Source organism: Lutra lutra, chromosome 13, assembly GCF_902655055.1.
Source record: "Lutra lutra chromosome 13, mLutLut1.2, whole genome shotgun sequence".
Lineage (NCBI taxonomy): Eukaryota > Metazoa > Chordata > Mammalia > Carnivora > Mustelidae > Lutra > Lutra lutra.
In genome coordinates, this window is record NC_062290.1 from 19212444 (window position 1) to 19231675 (window position 19232).

Consider the following 19232-nt stretch of genomic DNA (forward strand, 5'->3'; position numbering starts at 1 on the left):
AGATGAAGAAGTCTGGAGGTGGAGGGTGGTGATGGTTGCCCAACACTGAATGTACTCATGCCACTGAACTACCCTTAAAAATGGTTAAAATGGTAAATTTCGTGTTATGTATATTTTATCACAATTTTTAAAAATGAAGCAAAGTAGGGGACAGAAATAAACTGAGGTAAGCAAAATGAGTAGGATGAGTAACTTTTTCTGTCTTTTGGGATCAGAATGAAGAATGTTCTAGGATTTGACTTTTTGTTTCTTTTTTGCTACTTAAACTACAATGACTGCCTTGTCCATCTCTCATTTCCTCTGGGAATAATGAATGATACAGAAAAAGGATCTTCAGCTCCAGCTACAAAAAGGGCAACAGAAATAATCTCACCTCATTCCAGATGGGGTTCTTCTCTCTTCAGTTGCCTTCTCTCCTCATGCCTCAGGAAATGGGACGGCCAATCTGACTGGAAACGGCAGCATTTTCACCTGTGTAGAATAAGGGCCCAATAAATAACACTTTTGGAAATTAACATTTACAACACATGTCTTTCATAAAGAAGCTTCTTTTTACCTACTCAACACAGCCCACTAAAAGGGGATAGGGACCTTCCTGAAATGCAGGAATTCTCCGGGCTGTCCTTGTATATCTATATTGCAAAATCAGCAGGGGAGACTTAGAACCAGTTACCAAAGGTATTTGTGCACAGAGTGTGAGGAAGAAACAGAAAGAAGTGGATTCTCTCTAGGATGAAAAAGAGGCTCCCTTGGGCTGGGAGGAAGAGAGAGATTGAGGCAGAGGTCTACAAGTCTGTAGAGGGCAAAATGGAGTCTGTCACGTCAAGCAGGAGCCTGTGTCAAGCAAGGACCCGTGTTCAGCAAAGATGCAAACAGTTAAGGTACTACAGCTAGGAGAAATCACCAGGACCAATGTCAGCTGACACCCCAGAACTGAGAAGCAGCAGGACCAGAGGAGGTCTGCAGAGACCCAAAACTGACTAAATCCCTTTGAAAAGGGGAGGATTTGGGAGTAAACGGTCAGAATCTTCAGACTTGACACCTCTATGTCTGACCACTTAAAAAAGGCAATTGATGCCAAAGGCTCTGCCTGATTGATCTCCGAACAGAACTGGAAGCCTTCCCTGCTTGAACATCAGAAGCAGTAAGTGCCAAGAATTGACCGGGACCAGGCTGTGGCCTTATCTCAGCCTCACACCCCCAGACTGACTTCGCATTTGGTTCATTAACTTCCTGCTCCCTTCTGTTATCCTGTTTGTTGTGTGGTTTGTCTTCTGTCCTGCTCTGTGCACTGTGTAAGAAACCAAGTTGAATCATATGGTGAACTGTCACTGAGTTTGGAATCCTGAACCCCCACTTTCTAATTGTGATTTAACTTTGCTTTATGGTTGAATAAATCTGACATTGTGGGAAGACACAAGTTGTGTGTGCGCCTTTATAGCAAGCACACTCACAATGATGTCCCTGAGTTGAGGGTCTATGTGCCTCACTTCCCTGTAATCATCTCAGAAACTGTAAGGCCCTAGGTGGAATGACTGAATGTGACAGGTGTTGGCAGGTGAGATGATAGCCTCCCCAACCCCCCACCCAAATTTCCTGTGTCCCTTTGATGAGGGAAACAAAGGCAAGAGAAATCCAGCCTGAACTAAATCTCCTAATCTCTGACAGTCCACTGAGGGGACAGCCCACTGATGGATACCTGAGACATGCAGAGCCTGACCTTCCTCAAGGAACTCACAGCTGCCTTGGTGCCTTAACGTTTATGTTTTATGAAAGACTAAAAATAACCTTATCTTAATGGCACTGAGCCCCTCAAGGACCAGACAGCCTTGTTTCCACATTCCTTGGAGACATACACTATCCCTAAACCCCGCTCATTAAAACGTGTGTGTGTGTGTATTATATATAATATATACATATATAGATTATATATATATGTATATATAATCTCCTCACAATCCTGGTATAACTCTTTCTACCCATGGGTTCTGTTTCTGTGCTATAATACAATCACCTTTTTGGACCCAAAAAGCTCTCAAGAATTCGTTCTTCACTTACAAACCCAAAAACATCCACATTTCATCACCTTGTGAGACACGGAAGTGGTAGAGAGCTAACTGGCTGAATCCGCCATATAAACCTGGATGGCGGACACAACTCAGCCATATTTTCTGGGGATGGAGGACTACTAAATGGATGTCTGCTTTCCCCTCCATCCCAAACCTTAGGACCATGTAAATCCCCGTGGTTAGGGACTCCAGGAAGGAGGAAGGCCAGCTCCCCCACTTCCCCAGGGGACTAGCTGCTAAGGCTCTACAGGTAAGTCATGATATAAAATAATGGATAAGTGATGATTCTTGCACATCTTAGTTTATGGACTGAGATTCATATCCTTTGCTCAATTTTGCAGTTTTTTAACAGAAGGTGCTATGGAAAGCAGTGACCTTGTTCACTTCAGCTTTTTCTAGAAACTTTGCCCTCCAACTCACAAATCCAAAGCAGGACCTCTGCCCCCTGCCCTATGTGCCACATACCACAAAAAAAAAACAAACAAACAAACAAAAAAAACAAGCAAAAGCCCCAAACCCTGCTAGCTTACAAGCCTTTTCACACTGGGGTAATTGACACTGTGGAGGGTGTTAAGAAAGTTCCAGGATGGGCACTGCTTATATTCCTGGAGCATCAATTTTGCTCAAAGATTTGGTACAATATTTTTATGTTCAAAGAAACTAGGTTACATGATGGAGTAGAAGGCAAACTTTGTAGTTTAAAAAATGATGAAATTCCAGACTTCAAAGAAATGTCTTTCCTATAGGGAAGGGGGCCTCCTTGTTTCAGAACCCCATGGGGGTTCTTTTGAGAGGGATGCATCTGTGTAAAAGTTTGACCAGCTCTGGCTCTGTGCCCGGCCTGGCTCAGGGCCTCTCCCCCAGGCTTGCGCTGAGTCCCTAGGGATATCGTACTGCAGTTAATACCTCCTCACGTTTCTAAACTCACAGCTTGTCTGCGGTGGCGCAAACTGAGAGCTAAAGTCAGTTCTAGCTCGCTCTTTTCACAGGAGTAAACGGAGAATCAGCAACCTACAAGGACTCCCGGGGGAGGGTGCAATCCAGGTGTCCCAGGCTAGTGCCCCTCCCAGAGTCCTTGGCTGCCTCCATCCTTTCATCCTGCTGGAACTCCTGGCCGCCGGGCACGTGCGGAGAACCTCATTCCCCACCCACCCACTCCCGGCCCATCCTTCACACGCCAGTTTCTTTCTTGGGAGCCCTGCCTCTCCACTGGAGTATCTGGGGTCCGCGGGGGAGCTCAGAAAAGCTTGGTGAATTAATAACTGCTGGCTCTGAAATATGCATCAGAACCCAAGGGTTGGTGAAGGAGAGGTGGTTGGATTGGGAGCGATTTCCTCCACATCTTCCGGTGCGACCGAGAGAGGGGGGGCTGGGGTCAAGGTTGGAGGGCGGAAACGGACTTGATCCAGGATGCAGAAGCACTAACTCACGTTGGCAGGGGCAGCCTTTTCCCGCCGCCCATGATGCCAGGGCGGGCACTCTGCGGAGTCCGAGGGCTGGTGCAATCTCCCGCGCGCCTTGCATTCATCAGAAAAGAGTTGAAACAGTACACGAGAGGAGGAGCAACTGCTCCTGGGCCTTGGCTGTTGAGCACGACCAATGGGGATGCGAGCCCCGTAGCGCGAACCAATTAGCGCAGGGCCTGCTACTGCGCGGGCCAATGGTGGCGCCGGCTGGGCGCTGGAAGAAGACAGATGGTCTGCGCCCGCAGCAGACTCGCGCCGCGCACGCTTCTCTCCGTTGTCCTCGTCGCCTACGCTGCCGCACCATGAGCGCCCCGACGCAGGTGGTCAACTTCGGGCCCGGGCCTGCCAAGCTACCGCGCTCGGTAAGTCCCCACGGGCGCGCGCCGGGAGTGTGGTCCGAGCGGGAGCCCGTGCTCGGGTGGCTGTGCATCTCTGCACGAGGTCTTAGGATCCCCTCTCCCCACCCGGAGCCCTCCGAACCCTCTGCGCCAGCGTGCACGCCCAGTTCGGGACCCCTCGAGAGTGGGCTTCTGGAAGAATGCACTTGGGAGAAGGAAACTGGGCGACATGATTGTGCAGCTGCCCCTGGCGCCGACTGCCGGTGAGCGACTTGCACGACGTGGCTCGCCGGCGCAGCGCACCTGCAGAGGCTGTGCTTTCTCCAGTCCTGGGCCCGGGCCCGGCGCAAAGCAAAAAGCTCTCATCGCTGGGTTCTCCTTGCAGGGCACTGCTGCGAGCCAGGCAGTATTGGACGTGAATGGACACTGAGTGAATGGTGAATGGGGATCGCGCGTTAAACTGGAGGGGATTGCAGACTGGAGGCCCGCGCCTGACCCCTTGTAAGGAGTGTTTGGTTTAGCCAGCACTTGGGAGCATTGCTTTTCAGAAATGTAAATTTGAAAGCCTTCAGTCCTGGCTTTCCTTCCTTGTTTCCCAAGAGAACCTTCCCTTACCCCGCCTTTTTCAGTCGGTTTCAGTCTTTTTTTTTTTTTTTTTTTTTTTTTTAATTTTAACTGGCTTGACTCCTAAAGGCATTCGAGTATTCAAATTCTGGTAGGCAGTGGGCTGCCAGCCCAGTTTGCTTCACTTTGTTTCGGAGGAAATGGAATGATTGAATTTTCCCCGGGGCCACGACCAGACTTTTCAAGTGCAAGTGGAACTCACTCCCTGCCTTCCTAGGCCCTTAGCCAGGTTTCAGCTCCTCCCCGCAAACGCCCATTCTCCTTCCCACATCTTCTTCAGTCCACCCTCGCTCCCCCCTCCACCAACTGTGAAGAAGACAGTTCGTGGTGTGCCTTGATTGACAAACTGCTATCTCTGCTGTTATATTTTTATTTTTCTAACCACATTGACTCTGATACTATGTTGTAGCAACATGGGGCTTAGCCAAGTGCTTCACAATTATCTATTGTTGAACAGAGTAGAAATCTCCGTGGGATAGAGCCTCTTCTGTGTTGTAAGAACAGAGAATCTTAACAATTTTAGAAGGGAAAGGACTTCGTGCTTTCCTAGGGGCAGAGCTCATAGTAGTGGAAAGAGCAAGGCTTGGTTTTTCCCACTTCCTGCAACCTGTTTGAGGCGAAATTCCTTCCCTGCTTAGAGCTGTGGAAGTGTTTCTTGTACCCTCCTCACCTTTGTCTTGTCTCCGTGGTTTGGAGTCTTCTGAGTATTTGTTCCCCTGTGCAATTTCTTTTTATTTCTTTTCTTTTCTTTTTTTTTTTTCTTTTCTATTTTTTTCCCCTGTTCCCCTGTGCAATTTCTTTTTATTTCTTTTCTTTTTTTTTTCTTTTTCTTTTCTATTTTTTTTCTTTAAAAGTACTCTCTCCCCCGTGGGGCTCGAACTCAGGACCCGGGGATCAAGAATCTCAACTGAGCCAGCCAGGTGTCCTTCCCTGTGCAATTTCTTATGCCTTTGTTATAATGGAAGTTGTCATCAATAATACAGTTATTTCTTATTTTCTTGGGAGGATTTTTCTCCTCAGATGCCTTCTCTGAGGGGTGAGGGGGTGGGAGGAAGTGGCAGATGTTATTTTTTATGAGTTTTGATTTGATTTGATTGTAAGGATTAGAGAAGCTTTTCAAACTTCATTGCTCACTGTGACCACAATGAGAAATATATTTTACAAAATGATGAAGTGTATGTATATAATGATAATTGAAGCCTTATGAAATATTTAGCCTAAATAACTATGACATACATACTTTTTGTACTGTGTTCCATGCTAGTCTGTTCTATTTTAAAAAATGTGTTGTGACCCATAAGAGTGATTGCATTCTTCAGTTTGAAAAAATAAACTCCACTGGAGTAGAGGGGCATGCTTTTTGGGTAGAAGTCTTTAAAACTCTTTGTAATGATTTGGATCATAAACTCATTTCAAGGGATACTGCCTGTAAGAGAAATCCCGTCTTAAACGGGTTCAAAGATGCCTTTACTATCTGCTTGTGTTCACCAAAGAAAGGATTCATTAAGTGTGTTTAATCGGCCAGTGCTAATAATAATAATCATCAATAATAATAATAATCATCCCATAGTTTGCAAAACCAGTGACAAATACTTTTTTTAAATGCTAGCTTTTAATATTATTATTGTTTTTAAAGATTTTGTGTATTTATTTGAGAGAGAGCGAGAGCATTAGAGGGGTGAGGGTCAAAGGGAGAAGCAGACTCCCCTGCTGAGCAGGGAGACCCATGCAGGACTCCATCCTGGGACTCCAGGATCATGACCTGCACCAAAGGCAGTCGCTTAAATAACTGAGCCACCCAGGTGCCCTATTATTATTTTTAATTAATTTCTACACCCAACATGGGGCTTGAGCTCACTACCCCAAGATCAAGAGTCACATACTCCACAGACTGAGCTAGCCAGGTGCCCCAACAATGACAAATTCTTAAACTATCCCCCCCCCCGCCAGGAAATCTTTTGCCTAATTCTTTATTGTTAAATGTTGTATTTCAGACAAGTTGCCATCCAGTTTAGATTGTTGTGTGACATCTGATTTAGTCTCTGTCTTTCAAGGAAATTTGATGGCAGGGTGCTTCTACAGAGAGCTTGTCTCACCTGTTTCGTGTACATTTTTAGAGCTTTCCTCCCTCTCTTTGCATGTTATGGCAGTTCTCACAGACACAGAAGTAGGCAGGGGAATCCATGCACACATCTCTGAGGATTTTAACCTGCAGCACCTATCTACACCCTCTTTCTCCCTACCTGCCCCTGGATTTTTTTTTTATTTATTATTATTATTATTATTATTATTATTTTTTCGAGGGAGAGGAAGAAGCAGATTCCCTGCTGAGCAGAGAGCCAGACCCTGAGATCATGACCTGAGCCTAGGGCAGATGCTTAGTCGGCTGAGCCACCCAGGTGCCCCTGGATTATTTTATTTTATTTTATTTTATTTTATTTTAAGATTTTATTTATTTATTTGACAGAGAGAAATCACAAGTAGGCAGAGAGGCAGGCAGAGAGAGAGGAGGAAGCAGGCTCCCTGCCGAGCAGAAAGCCCGATGCAAAGCCGGATGCGGGGCTTGAACCCAGGACCTGGGATCATGACCTGAGCCGGAGGCAGTGGCTTAACCCACTGAGCCACCCAGGCACCCCGCCCCTGGATTATTTTAAAACCAATCCCAGATATCATGTCATTTCACAAAAACACTTTAGCATTCATCTCTGATAAGACTTTCTATCTGTCTTCTTTAAAAATAAATAAATAAATAAAGGATTGGTCTTTTTTTTTTTTTTTTTTTTTTCATTGTGTAGTTACTTGCATCCTACGCACTTTGGGGGAGAAAACAGCCATCGGGCTCCTCCTAGGTCAGCTGTGTTTTGCAAGGGGTGGTGAGCCGTGCCCCTGTTTCCTGACTCTTTGGGATTGCCAGTACACTGGGTCCCACCTGCCCATGTGTCCCTGTAAGGTAGAACGTGATTAAGGGGCTGCAGTCATCTTAGTAGAGGGGTCAAGAGACTGGCTAGGTGCCTACCCTTCAGAGCCTCTGCTGATCTCTCTCTTCTGCAAATTGGGGACAGGAGTATCACCCGCATGGCTCTGTTGGCAAGAGGGATCAGTATGTCATTATTCCTGGATTGATCTTATTCAAGGCCAAGCTTCCTAATTTCTGTACACCCAACCTGTCCCAATTGAGCACCTTAGACTGGCAAGATGGGAAATTGATTTATCTGTTTAATTTCAGCCCAGTTGATCTGTTGTTCCCTGAACCCAGGACTCAATGCATTTTGTTGCACTTTTGCTTTCAGAGAGTGGTAAGCGTAACTGTGGAGCAGACTTGTCTGGGGAATCTGGTTTTTCCCAAAGGTCTTATCTTGATAGTTAAGGGTTGTCATCAGAAAAATTCTCTATTTGAATTTTTTTTTTTTTTTTTTTGAATCTAGGTGCATTTTTTTTTTCTCTAAGTAAATTCATTTTGGGAAAATTGTATTTTAATATCAATCACATGACATAATTTCACACTTAACTTGTGTGTAAGTTGCATCAGCAGGGTTCTGTGGACTGGTTGGAAGGAAGGGGATTGGCCGTGGGTGGTACAGAAGTTTCCAGACCTCACAGGCTCTATGGGTAGACTCCCTCCCTGGTCTGATGTCCAGAGGCAGAGCTCTGGGCCGAATATTCAAATCATTTTATTTTCTCTTATTTCTTCTAGGTATTGTTAGAGATCCAAAAAGAACTGTTAGACTACAAAGGAATTGGGATTAGTGTTCTTGGTAAGATTCACTTTTTGACTCTAAATATCCAGGTTCCAAAGAGAACTGATGAAAATGCATCTGCCTTGAATTTTCACCTCTGTCTCCTTTAGGCCTTTGTAAATATTTTTTTTTTTTTAAAGATTTTATTTATTTATTTGACAGACAGAGATCACAAGTAGGCAGAGAGACAGGCAGAGAGAGAGGTGGAGGCAGGCTCCCTGCGGAGCAGAGAGCCCAATGCGGGGCTTGATCCCAAGACTCTGGGATCATGACCTGAGCCGAAGGCAGAGGCTTAATCCACTGAGCCACCCAGGTGCCCCTGTAAATATATTTTTAAATATTAGTAACTTTGGTGGCATGTTTGACAGAAACCTTTTAAAATTTGTTTCTAAAGGTTTTATTTATTTATTTGAGTGAGAGAGAGCATGAGGATGGGGGCAGCTGAAGAGGGAGAGAGAGAAGCAGGCTCCCCACTAAGCTGAGCAGGGAGCCTGACGCAGGGCTCGATCCCAGGACCCCAGGGTCACAACCTGAGCCGAAGGCAGACGCTCAACTGACTGAGCCACCCATGTTCTCCTAGAAGCAATTTTGAAATCAGCATACATGCTGGTGAGAGGTTCTTGTATGTCCGTTTACCACTTCATGATGACTTTCGCTATTTATAGCATCTGAGATCAGAGGGATGCCGAACATATGCATCCCAGGGCTCCAGCCCTCTTTTACTGAACTTGAAAATGAACTTAGTAAAAGTTTAAAAGTCTATAAGCCTTTGCTCAGATCTTGCACCTTAATAATTGCATTAAGTTTCTCCTTTATCATTGAGGAAGGGGCCCTTTGAATTTTAAACATTTTAAATTTTAATTTCCTTTTTTTTTTTTTTTTTTGTAACTCCCAAGGCTGCACAATATGGAGAGATTATAGGGTTAACTGTAGGATCACTGCTATTAAATTTTGTTCCTGTGGGTTTGGTCCCAGCCACGCTGGGGTTTCTGCGCAGTGAGAGCCACAGAGCAGAATTTTGTGCGATTGTTTCTATGGGGCAGTCCTTGCACACGGATTCATATTTGTGAGAAGGATGTTGAGAAATCACAGGGATGGAAAGATGAATTAGTAAATGGCTCATTCAATGAGTATGCCGCTTGAAAATCATTCTTCTGTGACCAATGTTTGCAATTTGAAAATTAGTTTGGATTTTCCCCCTAAACGAAGTGAGCCTTGGCCCACAATTTGAGTGCAGAATAACTGAGTTTTCCCTTTATCATCTTATTTGCAAAGTGTGTAGCTACTTCTTTTTTTTTTTAAGATCTTATTTATTTATTTGACAGAGATCACAAGTAGACAGAGAGTCAGGCAGAGAGAGAGAGAGGAGGAAGCAGGCTCCATGCTGAGCAAAGAGCCCGATGCGGGGCTTGATCCCAGGACCCTGGGATCATGATCTAAGCCGAAGACAGAGGCTTTAACCCACTGTGCCACTGAGGCGCCCTGTGTAGCTACTTCTAACGTTCCTTCTTTGTGATTGGTTTTAAACAGGAACTTTTTTTTCTTGTTATTTATCTTTCCTTCCACAGAAATGAGCCACAGGTCGTCGGATTTTGCCAAGATTATTAACAACGCAGAGAATCTTGTGCGGGAATTGTTGTAAGTTTAAAATTTTAAACAGAATCGTTACCCTTGGTTGATAATCTATGTATGTGAGTATCTGTTAACAGTTTTACTTGGCTGTGTGTTAAGAATATTTCATAGTTAAAAATAATCTTTTGAAGAGTTTTCCCCAATTCACTAAATTAGTATATAATGCTTTTTACTTGTTTGCCATCCTGCGTTTGTGTTTTTATTTTTTATTTGTTTATTTATTTATTTATTTATTTATTTTTAGAGGGAGAGAGGGGGAGGGAGAATCCTAAGCAGCCTCCATGCCCAGTGCAGGCTCCCCGCCAAGCAGAGAGCCCGATGTGGGGCTCGATCCCACAACCCTGAGATCATGACCTGAATGGAAATCAAGAGTCAGATGCTTAACTGACTGAGCCACCCAGGCACCCCTGTGTGTTTTTATTTTAAATGGTGTTTCCAATGATTTGAAATCATTATATCTAAGAAAGATTTTTCAGGCTTAAAAGGGATTTAAATAACAGAAATGGTCATCTTGGTCAGTGTACTGGTTCTTAAAGCAAGGGCCTCATAGTACCTGTTCAGTCACCTGCCTGTGGGCAGGTTTTAAAAAATTCAAGTACAGGGCCGACCATGCCCAGCTGAATCAGAATCTCTGTAGAAACTTCAACTTTAACAGACTCTTTGGGTAATTTTAAGAGCTCTTCACTCCAGGAACTTCTCAAATGATCCCTCTTAGCTTATCTGCACTACTCTCCTTACCCAGAGGAAACCTTACTCTTTTTTTTTTTTTTTTAAAGATTTTATTTATTTATTTTGAGAGAGAGACAGTGAGAGAGAGCATGAGCGAGGAGAAGGTCAGAGAGAGAAGCAGACTCCCCATGGAGCTGGGAGCCCGATGCGGGACTCGATCCCGGGACTCCCAGGATCATGACCTGAGCCGAAGGCAGTCGTCCAGCCAACTGAGCCACCCAGGTGTCCCAGGAAACCTTACTCTTAAATAGATTGCTGTTTAAGGGATAGATTTACATATTGTCTAAGTATAGTCACATAAATGTTACAAATACGGTATTCTTTAAAAAAAAAACAAAACAGGGGTGCCTGGGTGGCTCAGTAGGTTAAAGCCTCTGCCTTCGGCTCAGGTCATGGTCTCCGGGTCCTGGGATTGAGCCCCGCATCGGGCTCTCTGCTTGGCGGGGAGCCTGCTTCCTCCTCTCTCTTTGCCTGCCTCTCTGCCTACTTATGATCTCTGTCTAATAAATAAATAAAATATTAAAAAAAAAAAAAAACTATGTTTTCTGCTCATAAAACTAGTGTATATTCATGGTAGAAAGTTTAGGAAAAACTGAATATCACAAACTAAACTGAAATTTTCCATAACCGCATCCGTCAGAAGTAATTATTGTTAACATTTTAAGGGTGCAAGTTTGCATGATTTCATTAACACGATTGGAATTGTACTGACTATTACTTTCCTTTTGAACTGCCTTGATAAAAGTCTTCAGGTGGGGCTGGCTGGTGCCTTTTTTTTTTTTTTTTTTTAAGATTTTATTTATTTGACAGAGAGATCACAAGTAGGCAGAGAGGCAGGCAGAGGGAGAGAGGGAAGCAGGCTCCCCGCCGAGCAGAGAGCCTGACTGGGGGGCTCCATCCCAGGACCCTGAGATCATGACCTGAGCTGAAGGCAGAGGCTTAACCCACTGAGCCACCCAGGCTCCCCTGCTCTGGTGCCATTTTTGTGAGGAGCACTAGAGCCCATTGCATTGTGGGTGGCCAGAACCAGTCATCCTTTGCTTGGCGCCTCACATGGGTTGTGCCAGTTGGGTTCCATGTCATGTTCACAGCACAAGGCCATCCTTCATGGAACAGGTATTTGGAGCCCCGGCCCAGAAGATGTGGCATTTGACCCGTATGGCTGCAAACCTCTTGGGACCGGACTCCCAGTTCAGTTTCTGGGCCTATCCTTTATTTTCCTAACCAAGTGCCTGCCTTGTGTCCCTGTACCTGGGCCTGTGTCTCATGTCCTTCCATCCAGGTGTTGGCCTGCTTATCTATCTGGTGTCTGAATAACATAAACCTGGAATGGTGCCTTGGGCTGCCAGTCCTCCCAGCTGCTGAGAACCTCGTGTTTAGAGCCCCCCAGTGCAACCTGCCTGCTAGCCTGCGTGATCGCGGGCAGATAGGGTTCAGGACCAAATACTTACTTGCACACCACCCATTCAAACCCTCTCACATTGCCGTGCCCTTTGGTACTCAGGCCTCTGCGCTGGATCTCTGTCCCCAGCCATCTGCCTTTGTTCCTAAGTTCTGAGCTTCCTCAAAGGCTGGGGTCCAGTTTCCATGGCCTAGTCCCTCTGGGGCTGACCTTCTACTGCCTGCAGCTATTCCAGAAAACATCTTAATTTTGTACGCTGTAATAAAAAAATGTTCACTGGTAATCTCGATGTTTATCAATATGTGATGACATGCTTAAGCCTAACACATTATCTCAGATCCTTTGCTAGGGTCCACTCGGTTCCTGTAATGGACCAGCACATGTCTGTTTTTAGGACTTCTGGTTGCAGAAGCCCAACTCTCAGCAGAAGAGGAAATGTATTACCTCGTGTAACTAGACAGTGCAGGAGCGATGAAAGAGGAGCTCAGGTGATGTCCAGGAAGGTCTATTCTTCCATCTCCTGGCTTTGCTTTTCGATGTGTTGGCCTCAACAGATGGCCACCAGTGGTTGCAGGATTAGCTAGTTTATTTGTTCCCTCAATAGAGACCATTTATCTTTTCCAGAAGTTTGAGCGAAGGTCTCAGAACTGAACTCCGCTGGCCATCTTGGCTTGTGGGCTCATCCTCTGGAGTCAGGTTGGCCACCCTAGAACTGTGTGGACTGAGAGTGATAGCAAGGTGATTCCCTAATGGAACAGCAGGGTGTGACTAGCTTCCCTCCAAAAAGTACCCATAGGCTTCTACAGGGAGCCCAAGGAAGGGCTTTGGGGAAGGCAAAGCAGGGCTGGGACTTTACCACATTTCTTGTAGTATATCCACCCAAAGTAAAGTGCTGGTAGAGCCTTGCTCATTCTTTCTTTGACCTTGTGTGTCTCTGTTTACTGTCTCCTACACTTCTGCCCAGAGCCATTCCAGATAACTACAAGGTGATTTTTGTGCAAGGAGGTGGGTCTGGCCAGTTCAGTGCTGTCCCCTTAAACCTGATTGGCCGGAAAGCAGGAAGGTGTGCTGACTATGTGGTAACAGGCTCTTGGTCAGCTAAGGCCGCAGAAGAAGCCAAGAAGTTTGGGACTGTGAATATCGTCCACCCCAAACTTGGGAGTTACACGAGTAAGTGCTGGGATCTGAGCTCTACGGTGATAATAGAAGGTAGACAAATGCTGCTGGGTGGGTGGTCCCTTTTCAAATACCTGGTTATCCCTGCCCAGGGCAACCTGCAGTTTTTAATTCCTTCTGGTTGGTAGCTGATTTGATACCATTTAGAGTGGATAGTCTCCCTTGTTAAGATTACTAACTGGCTGCTACAGAATGAGTATTCTTTGATTTACTCAGCTGAAAAGCCTATGGCTGATTTGGCTTTAGGTATGGCTTGATCAAGGGCCCCAGTAATGTCTGCAGGTCCTGATGTCTCTCCCGGTCTCCTCTGTGATGGCTCCACAGTCCCTTCCCTTTTAGAGGATGCTCCTGACCTCATATTCTCCCAAGTTTCAATGCGTTTGCTCAAGCATTCCCAATCACAGCCTCACATGTCCTGTGTCCCATTCCCATTCGGTCATGTGGCTGCGGGTAAAACTGACTGCACCGGAACTACATGGACTGAGTTGAGGCGGCTGGAGCCCCAAGAAGGAAATCAGTGGACATAGGGTGGATGGATACTGGGTAATAGGAAAAATTTCCACCATACCATTCTTGAAGATTAGTTGCCCCCAACAACCATCAAGAGCATGGGATGGATCATCCTTTTAGGTTGTTGATGGGAATTATAATATAAGATGGATACGGTGGTTTCTGTTGGGAGGACTTTGGAATCAGCCTTTCACAGCTAGGGGAGGGCTGTCCTTCCTGGCCATTCCCATCTACATGAGCAAAGAGGAATGAAAGCACAGACTCTCCACCTCTTCTTCTGTGATAGAAATCCCAGATCCAAGCACCTGGAACCTCAGCCCGGACGCCTCCTATGTGTATTACTGCGCCAACGAGACTGTGCATGGAGTGGAGTTTGACTTCATCCCTGACGTCAAGGGGGCAGTGCTGGTTTGCGACATGTCCTCAAACTTCCTCTCCAAGCCGGTGGATGTTTCCAAGGTAGAGTGTAAAGGGGCCTGTTTGGGGAACCCCTGTGTCTTGAATTTCATGAGAGCATTTTAAGAAATATGAGAACAAGGAAAGGCCCAGAATGTCTTGGGCCAACAGAGACCCTGAAGCCAAGACAACTCACGATACCCTGGCTGAAAGTTGCTTGTTTATGGTGGTTTGTCGGGACGTGTGAGTCTTGATGGGTTCCACCTTATGTTAATGATGGCCTCACAGAGTCACACGGAGTCCTTGGGAATTTCATCTGCCTTTGAGGGTGCCTCTTGGGAAATGTTTTGGTCAATACATTGGGAGTAGCTCACTGACTTCTGGGGAAGCTGCAGATGATCCAAGCTTGGGGGATCTGGGAATGGGCTCCACCTTACCTTGAGCCCACCTCAACTCCAAGAGCATCCACAGGACACGTGGACTTTCCAGGCGGCACGTCAAGGCGGGCAGGGAAGCAGTGAGCTCAGGTGAGTGCCGTGAGGGTGTGTAATAACTGTAAAGCATTTAGAAACAAACACACTAAATTGTAGCCTGCCTTTTAAAAAAAAATATTGTAGTACAATACATATAACATAAAATTTACCGTTTTAACCATTTTTGCATGTACAGTTCAGGGGAATTAGGTACATGAACACTGTCGTGCAAACATCACCTCCATCGGTCTCCAGAACTGTTTATTTTCCCAAACTGGGACTCTTGCCCCTGAAACAGTAAGTCCTCAGGCCTGCCCCAGGTCCCGGGAGACTCCACTCTCCACATTGGACTTCTCCAGCTCCCTCATAAAACGGGACTCATGCAATATTTGTCCTTCCGTGTCAAGTTCATTTCACTTAGAGTAATGGCTCAGGGATCAGCCATGCAGTAGCTGGTGTCAGAACGTCATTCCTTTTTAAGGCTGAATAATATTCCAGGGGGTGGTTCTCCCACGTTCTCTTTGTAGCTTGCTTTTTTTTTTTTTTTTTTAAAGATTTTATTTATTTGACAGAGAGAGAGAGATCACAAGCAGGCAGAGAGGCAGGCAGAGAGAGAGAGAGGGAAGCAGGTTCCCTGCCAAGCAGAGAGCCCGATGCGGGGCTCGATCCCAGGACCCTGAGATCATGACCTGAGCCGAAGGCAGAGGCTTTAACCCACTGAACCACCCAGGCACCCCTGTAGCTTGCTTTTTATTACCAGATCTGTGCACTGGCGATTCTCAACAATGCTAACTGTGACATACTCCCTTCCGGGCCAGACCCTCTTCCCTCAGACTTGGGATGCCATTCGCTGTTTAGAAGCGTTTCATGGGGGGAGGTGGGAGAGGGCTGTGTGTCTTATAGGACAACGTTTTCTGAAGTTCCTTTAAGCTAAAGGTTCATTTAGCTTAATTTCTGTTTGCTAAAATTTCTTCTCAGGTAGTTTGTCTATTATTTCTCAGCATCTTCTGACTGTCCTTTTACGCAAACATGAATACGTTAAGAATGGTTTCTTTTGGTTACCAGGAACAGTTAGCAGCCTCATTTTATTTTATTTTAAATTTTTAAAAAGATTTTATTTGTTTATTTGAGTGAGAGAGAGCAAGCAAGTATGCACACACTAGCAGGGGGAGGGCCAGAGGCAGAGGGAGAAGTAGGCTCCCCGATGCGCAGGGAGCCCCATGTGTATTGGATCCAGGACGCAAGGATCATGACCTGAGTTGAAGGCAGATGCTTCACTGACGGAGCCACCCAGGTGCCCCAGCAGCCTCATTTTAAATACTGGTTTGGGTGTAGAAAGGAGGTATACAGAGCGAAGATGAATATGTATAAGATCTTTATAGAGATGCTCAGACTAGCCCCTTGCTGGCGAAAAGGACCAGGCATGTACTTAACCTGCAGGCCCCAGACCTGGGGAGGACGGATGTGCTGTCCCAGGTGGAGATGCCAGTAGAGAACGGAATGCACTTTGAGCAGAACTGGAATAAAATTGGCTCCTCGTGCTTTGGAAAGAGACCAGGAAATGGGGCTACATGTGTGAATAATGGCCGTGTGTATCTACAATAGCGTGTCTTCTCTTGCTCAGTTCGGCGTGATTTTTGCCGGTGCGCAGAAGAACGTGGGCTCTGCTGGGGTCACTGTAGTGATCATCCGCGAAGACCTGCTGGGGTTCGCGCTCCGAGAGTGCCCCTCGATCCTGGAATACAAAGTACAGGCTGGAAACGGCTCCTTGTACAACACGCCCCCGTGCTTCAGGTGAACTCTGGTGGGGGTTTGGGGGGCGGCAGGGGGCAGGAGACTGATGGAAGGGGTCTCACTGTTTCCCATCAAAGCGGAGACAGATAGCTTTTTAAGGTAGAGAGTGTTTTCATGAGCCAGTGACCTCGTAGTTCAGACATCCTATCTGGCTTCTCTGCCCAGCCCGCCTCTCTCTCTCTCTGTTAACCTTCTGTGCACTGTCAGATCAGTTTTTCCTGCCCTTTCTTTTTGGGGGTGGTGTTTTGTTTGATCTCCATAGCGTTAGTGGTTCACCATTAACCCAGACACTCTCTGCAGATGAAGTGGCAGGCTTGTATCTCAAACAACTGGCGAAGCTTTGGAAAAGGACTTTGAAAGGCCAGGCCTCCCCCGCTTTCTTTTCTTGCCCTGCTAGGCCTGCCCGAAGCTGGCCGCCGTGGCAGCAAACATACTGGCTTGGAAAAAAACACCATTCTGGTTTTTCACCTAGTCTGCAGGTGCCCTGTAAGCTTGGCTTCCCATTAACCAAGTGAGAAAAGGGTGTTGAAACACATTCAGGAAGAGCAAGGCTTGCCCCCCATGCCCTCACATGATCTTTGAACAGCTGGCCTCAGATATTTTGTGAAAATCTTGTGACACCTAGGATTTAACAGTTGCCTGGGGGATTGTAGTGCTCACTGGCTGTGTGACCTTGGGCAAGTCACTTAACCTCTCTGCAGCCAGTTCCTCCAGGAGTAAGAACAGTACCCTGCCAACTGGGTTGCTGTGAGGAGAGAACATATACGAAAAGCACTTCATGGTTGGCACTGGTGATTATGCAAGCTAGCTGCTGTATTACTATTATTGCTGTTTGCCTCGGTGTTAGTTCCCAGAGGCTTGGCAGGGGAGGGGAGAGCCACAGGGCAGATAATGGTGTAGAATGCCAACACTTAATGTGTGTGACCCTTTTCATCCTCCCAAGCACCCTAGGAAGTAGCATCCATTTTGCAAGCAAAGAAGCAGAGGCCATACTTGGAGGACACGGCAGAGCTGGGATTTGAACCCAGGTAGCCTGGCTCCAGACCCGGGGCCTGTATACCCTGTACCTTCATGCTCGCCACAAGCGCAGTTATCAGTTGGATTTATTTGTGTCTGAAGGATCCCGTGTTAGGGGACTAGGTCACCGTTAGAGTCTAGCTCTCCCACTCATGGATTTTTCTGTGGCGGGTGGGAAGGGTGGGCTCGGGCTGAGTCAGGCAGTGGTTCCATCCAGGCTGGGATTTTGTCAGAGCTCTCCCCCATGGGGCTGCCTGTAGAAAAATCTCCCCCCTACTTGGCTATAGCAAAGAAAGGTTGTTTTTCAAAGTTAGATTTCCGATGGAACTTTCTGCTGGATTTCTGCACAGCGGACGGGGACGCACAGCAGCTCATTTGTGTCTCCTGCTTTCCTCAGGGAATGGGGTGTTCTGGTGCTTACCCTCTCGGTCAGCTATAAACCCCGCTGTTTCACCGTGGTTGAAAGGGTTTCTGAAATGCCTGTTAAGGGTGGGGCAGGGGCGCCTGGGTGGCTCAGTGGGTTAAAGCCTCTGCCTTCGGCTTAAGTCATGATCCCAGGGTCCTGGGATCGAGCCCCACATGGGGCTCTCTGCTCAGTGGGGAGCCTGCTTCCTCCTCTCTCTGCCTGCCTCTCTGCCTACTTGTGATTTCTGTCTATGAAATAAGTAAAATCTTAAAAAAAAAAAGGGGGGGGGGGGTGGGGCAGTGGGGCTGAATCTCGACCCCATCTGTCCTGTCTCTGGGGGTTCCAGCCAGTGAAACAACTAGGGATCACTGGCCAAGTTGGACACGGGAGCTGGTTGTGCTGAGCAGTGAAGACACGGGTGCAGGGACCCTGGGGAAGCGTCTTAGATGCCACGTTGCACAGTGACAGGGGGTGTTTGTCCCCACCCTGGGGCCAGGGCCTGGCTCGCAGTTAGGCAAGTCCTTCCGGGCAAGGCAGGGGCCACCCTGCTCTCCAGGAGGAGGCAAGGAGAATGTTGTCCCTGAAAATGTGGCTTGAAAGCTGGCAAGTTCAGATTGGAGGAACGCCCAGAGGAGCTGGGGGAGGGCACACCCTCTGCTACCTTCTCTGGTAACTACAAGTTGCTGGGAAGCAAATTCTGAAAAAGGCAATGAATATGTTAAAATGCTGTTTGTTAATATTAGGGTGAAAAGTCGGCGAGAAAGCAGGTCAGTCTGTCTAATAAATATGACAATGATAAGAGATAACAAGGTCTGGAGTCAGACCTAGACACACAGAGAGAAAGGGCTCCTCTCAGTGGCTCTCCTGTAGGAGCACTGCCTTCCCAGCCCCTCGCAGGCATCAGCCCCAGGCCTGGACCTGTCAGGTCAGGTGTTCACCTAGTCGCCTGTGGGGAGGGTGGTGTGGTGGGCGGTAGGGGAGGGTGGACATTGCCTCCCCAGAGCTTTCCTGCCCTAAGGGGGTTGCTGAGCCAGAAACAAGGGCAGAAAAGGGTCAATCTGAGGGTTTTGAAGGGGGGGGGGGGAGTTGGGGGAACCAGGTGGTGGGTATTGGGGAGGGCACGGATTGCATGGAGCACTGGGTGTGGTGCAAAAACAATGAATACTGTTACGCTGAAAATAAATTTAAAAAATTTAAAAAAAAAAGTGAAAATTTAAAAAAAAAATAAAAGGGGTCAAACTTTTTCCCCTAGGCAGATCAGAATAGTGTTAACTGAGACCACCCCAGGGCAGGATTGTTAATGTTGATTAGAAAGGTCAAAATGGAGCAGATGGAAGAGTCTGGGTTAAATGTGTGCTGACCAAGACCCCCCACTGGGTGTCGCTTTGCTTTCTTTCACCCTGAAAGAAAAATAAAAGTGTGTACAATTGAGCAATTACCCTAAATCTATGATTCGAAAAACT

General features: G+C 46.7%; 1 protein-coding gene across 1 annotated transcript in view; it reads left to right on the top strand.

The window, feature by feature from the left end:
- Positions 1 to 3739: 3739 nt before the first annotated feature.
- LOC125083524 (phosphoserine aminotransferase) overlaps positions 3740 to 19232 on the top strand; it is a 29677-nt gene continuing 14184 nt past the window's right edge. The window contains exons 1-6 of the mRNA XM_047700213.1: positions 3740 to 3897; positions 8192 to 8252; positions 9803 to 9872; positions 12962 to 13167; positions 13970 to 14142; positions 16177 to 16346. Coding sequence (XP_047556169.1) covers positions 3838 to 3897; positions 8192 to 8252; positions 9803 to 9872; positions 12962 to 13167; positions 13970 to 14142; positions 16177 to 16346 — 740 coding nt within the window. The 5' untranslated portion in view covers positions 3740 to 3837. The remainder of the gene's footprint in view (positions 3898 to 8191; positions 8253 to 9802; positions 9873 to 12961; positions 13168 to 13969; positions 14143 to 16176; positions 16347 to 19232) is intronic.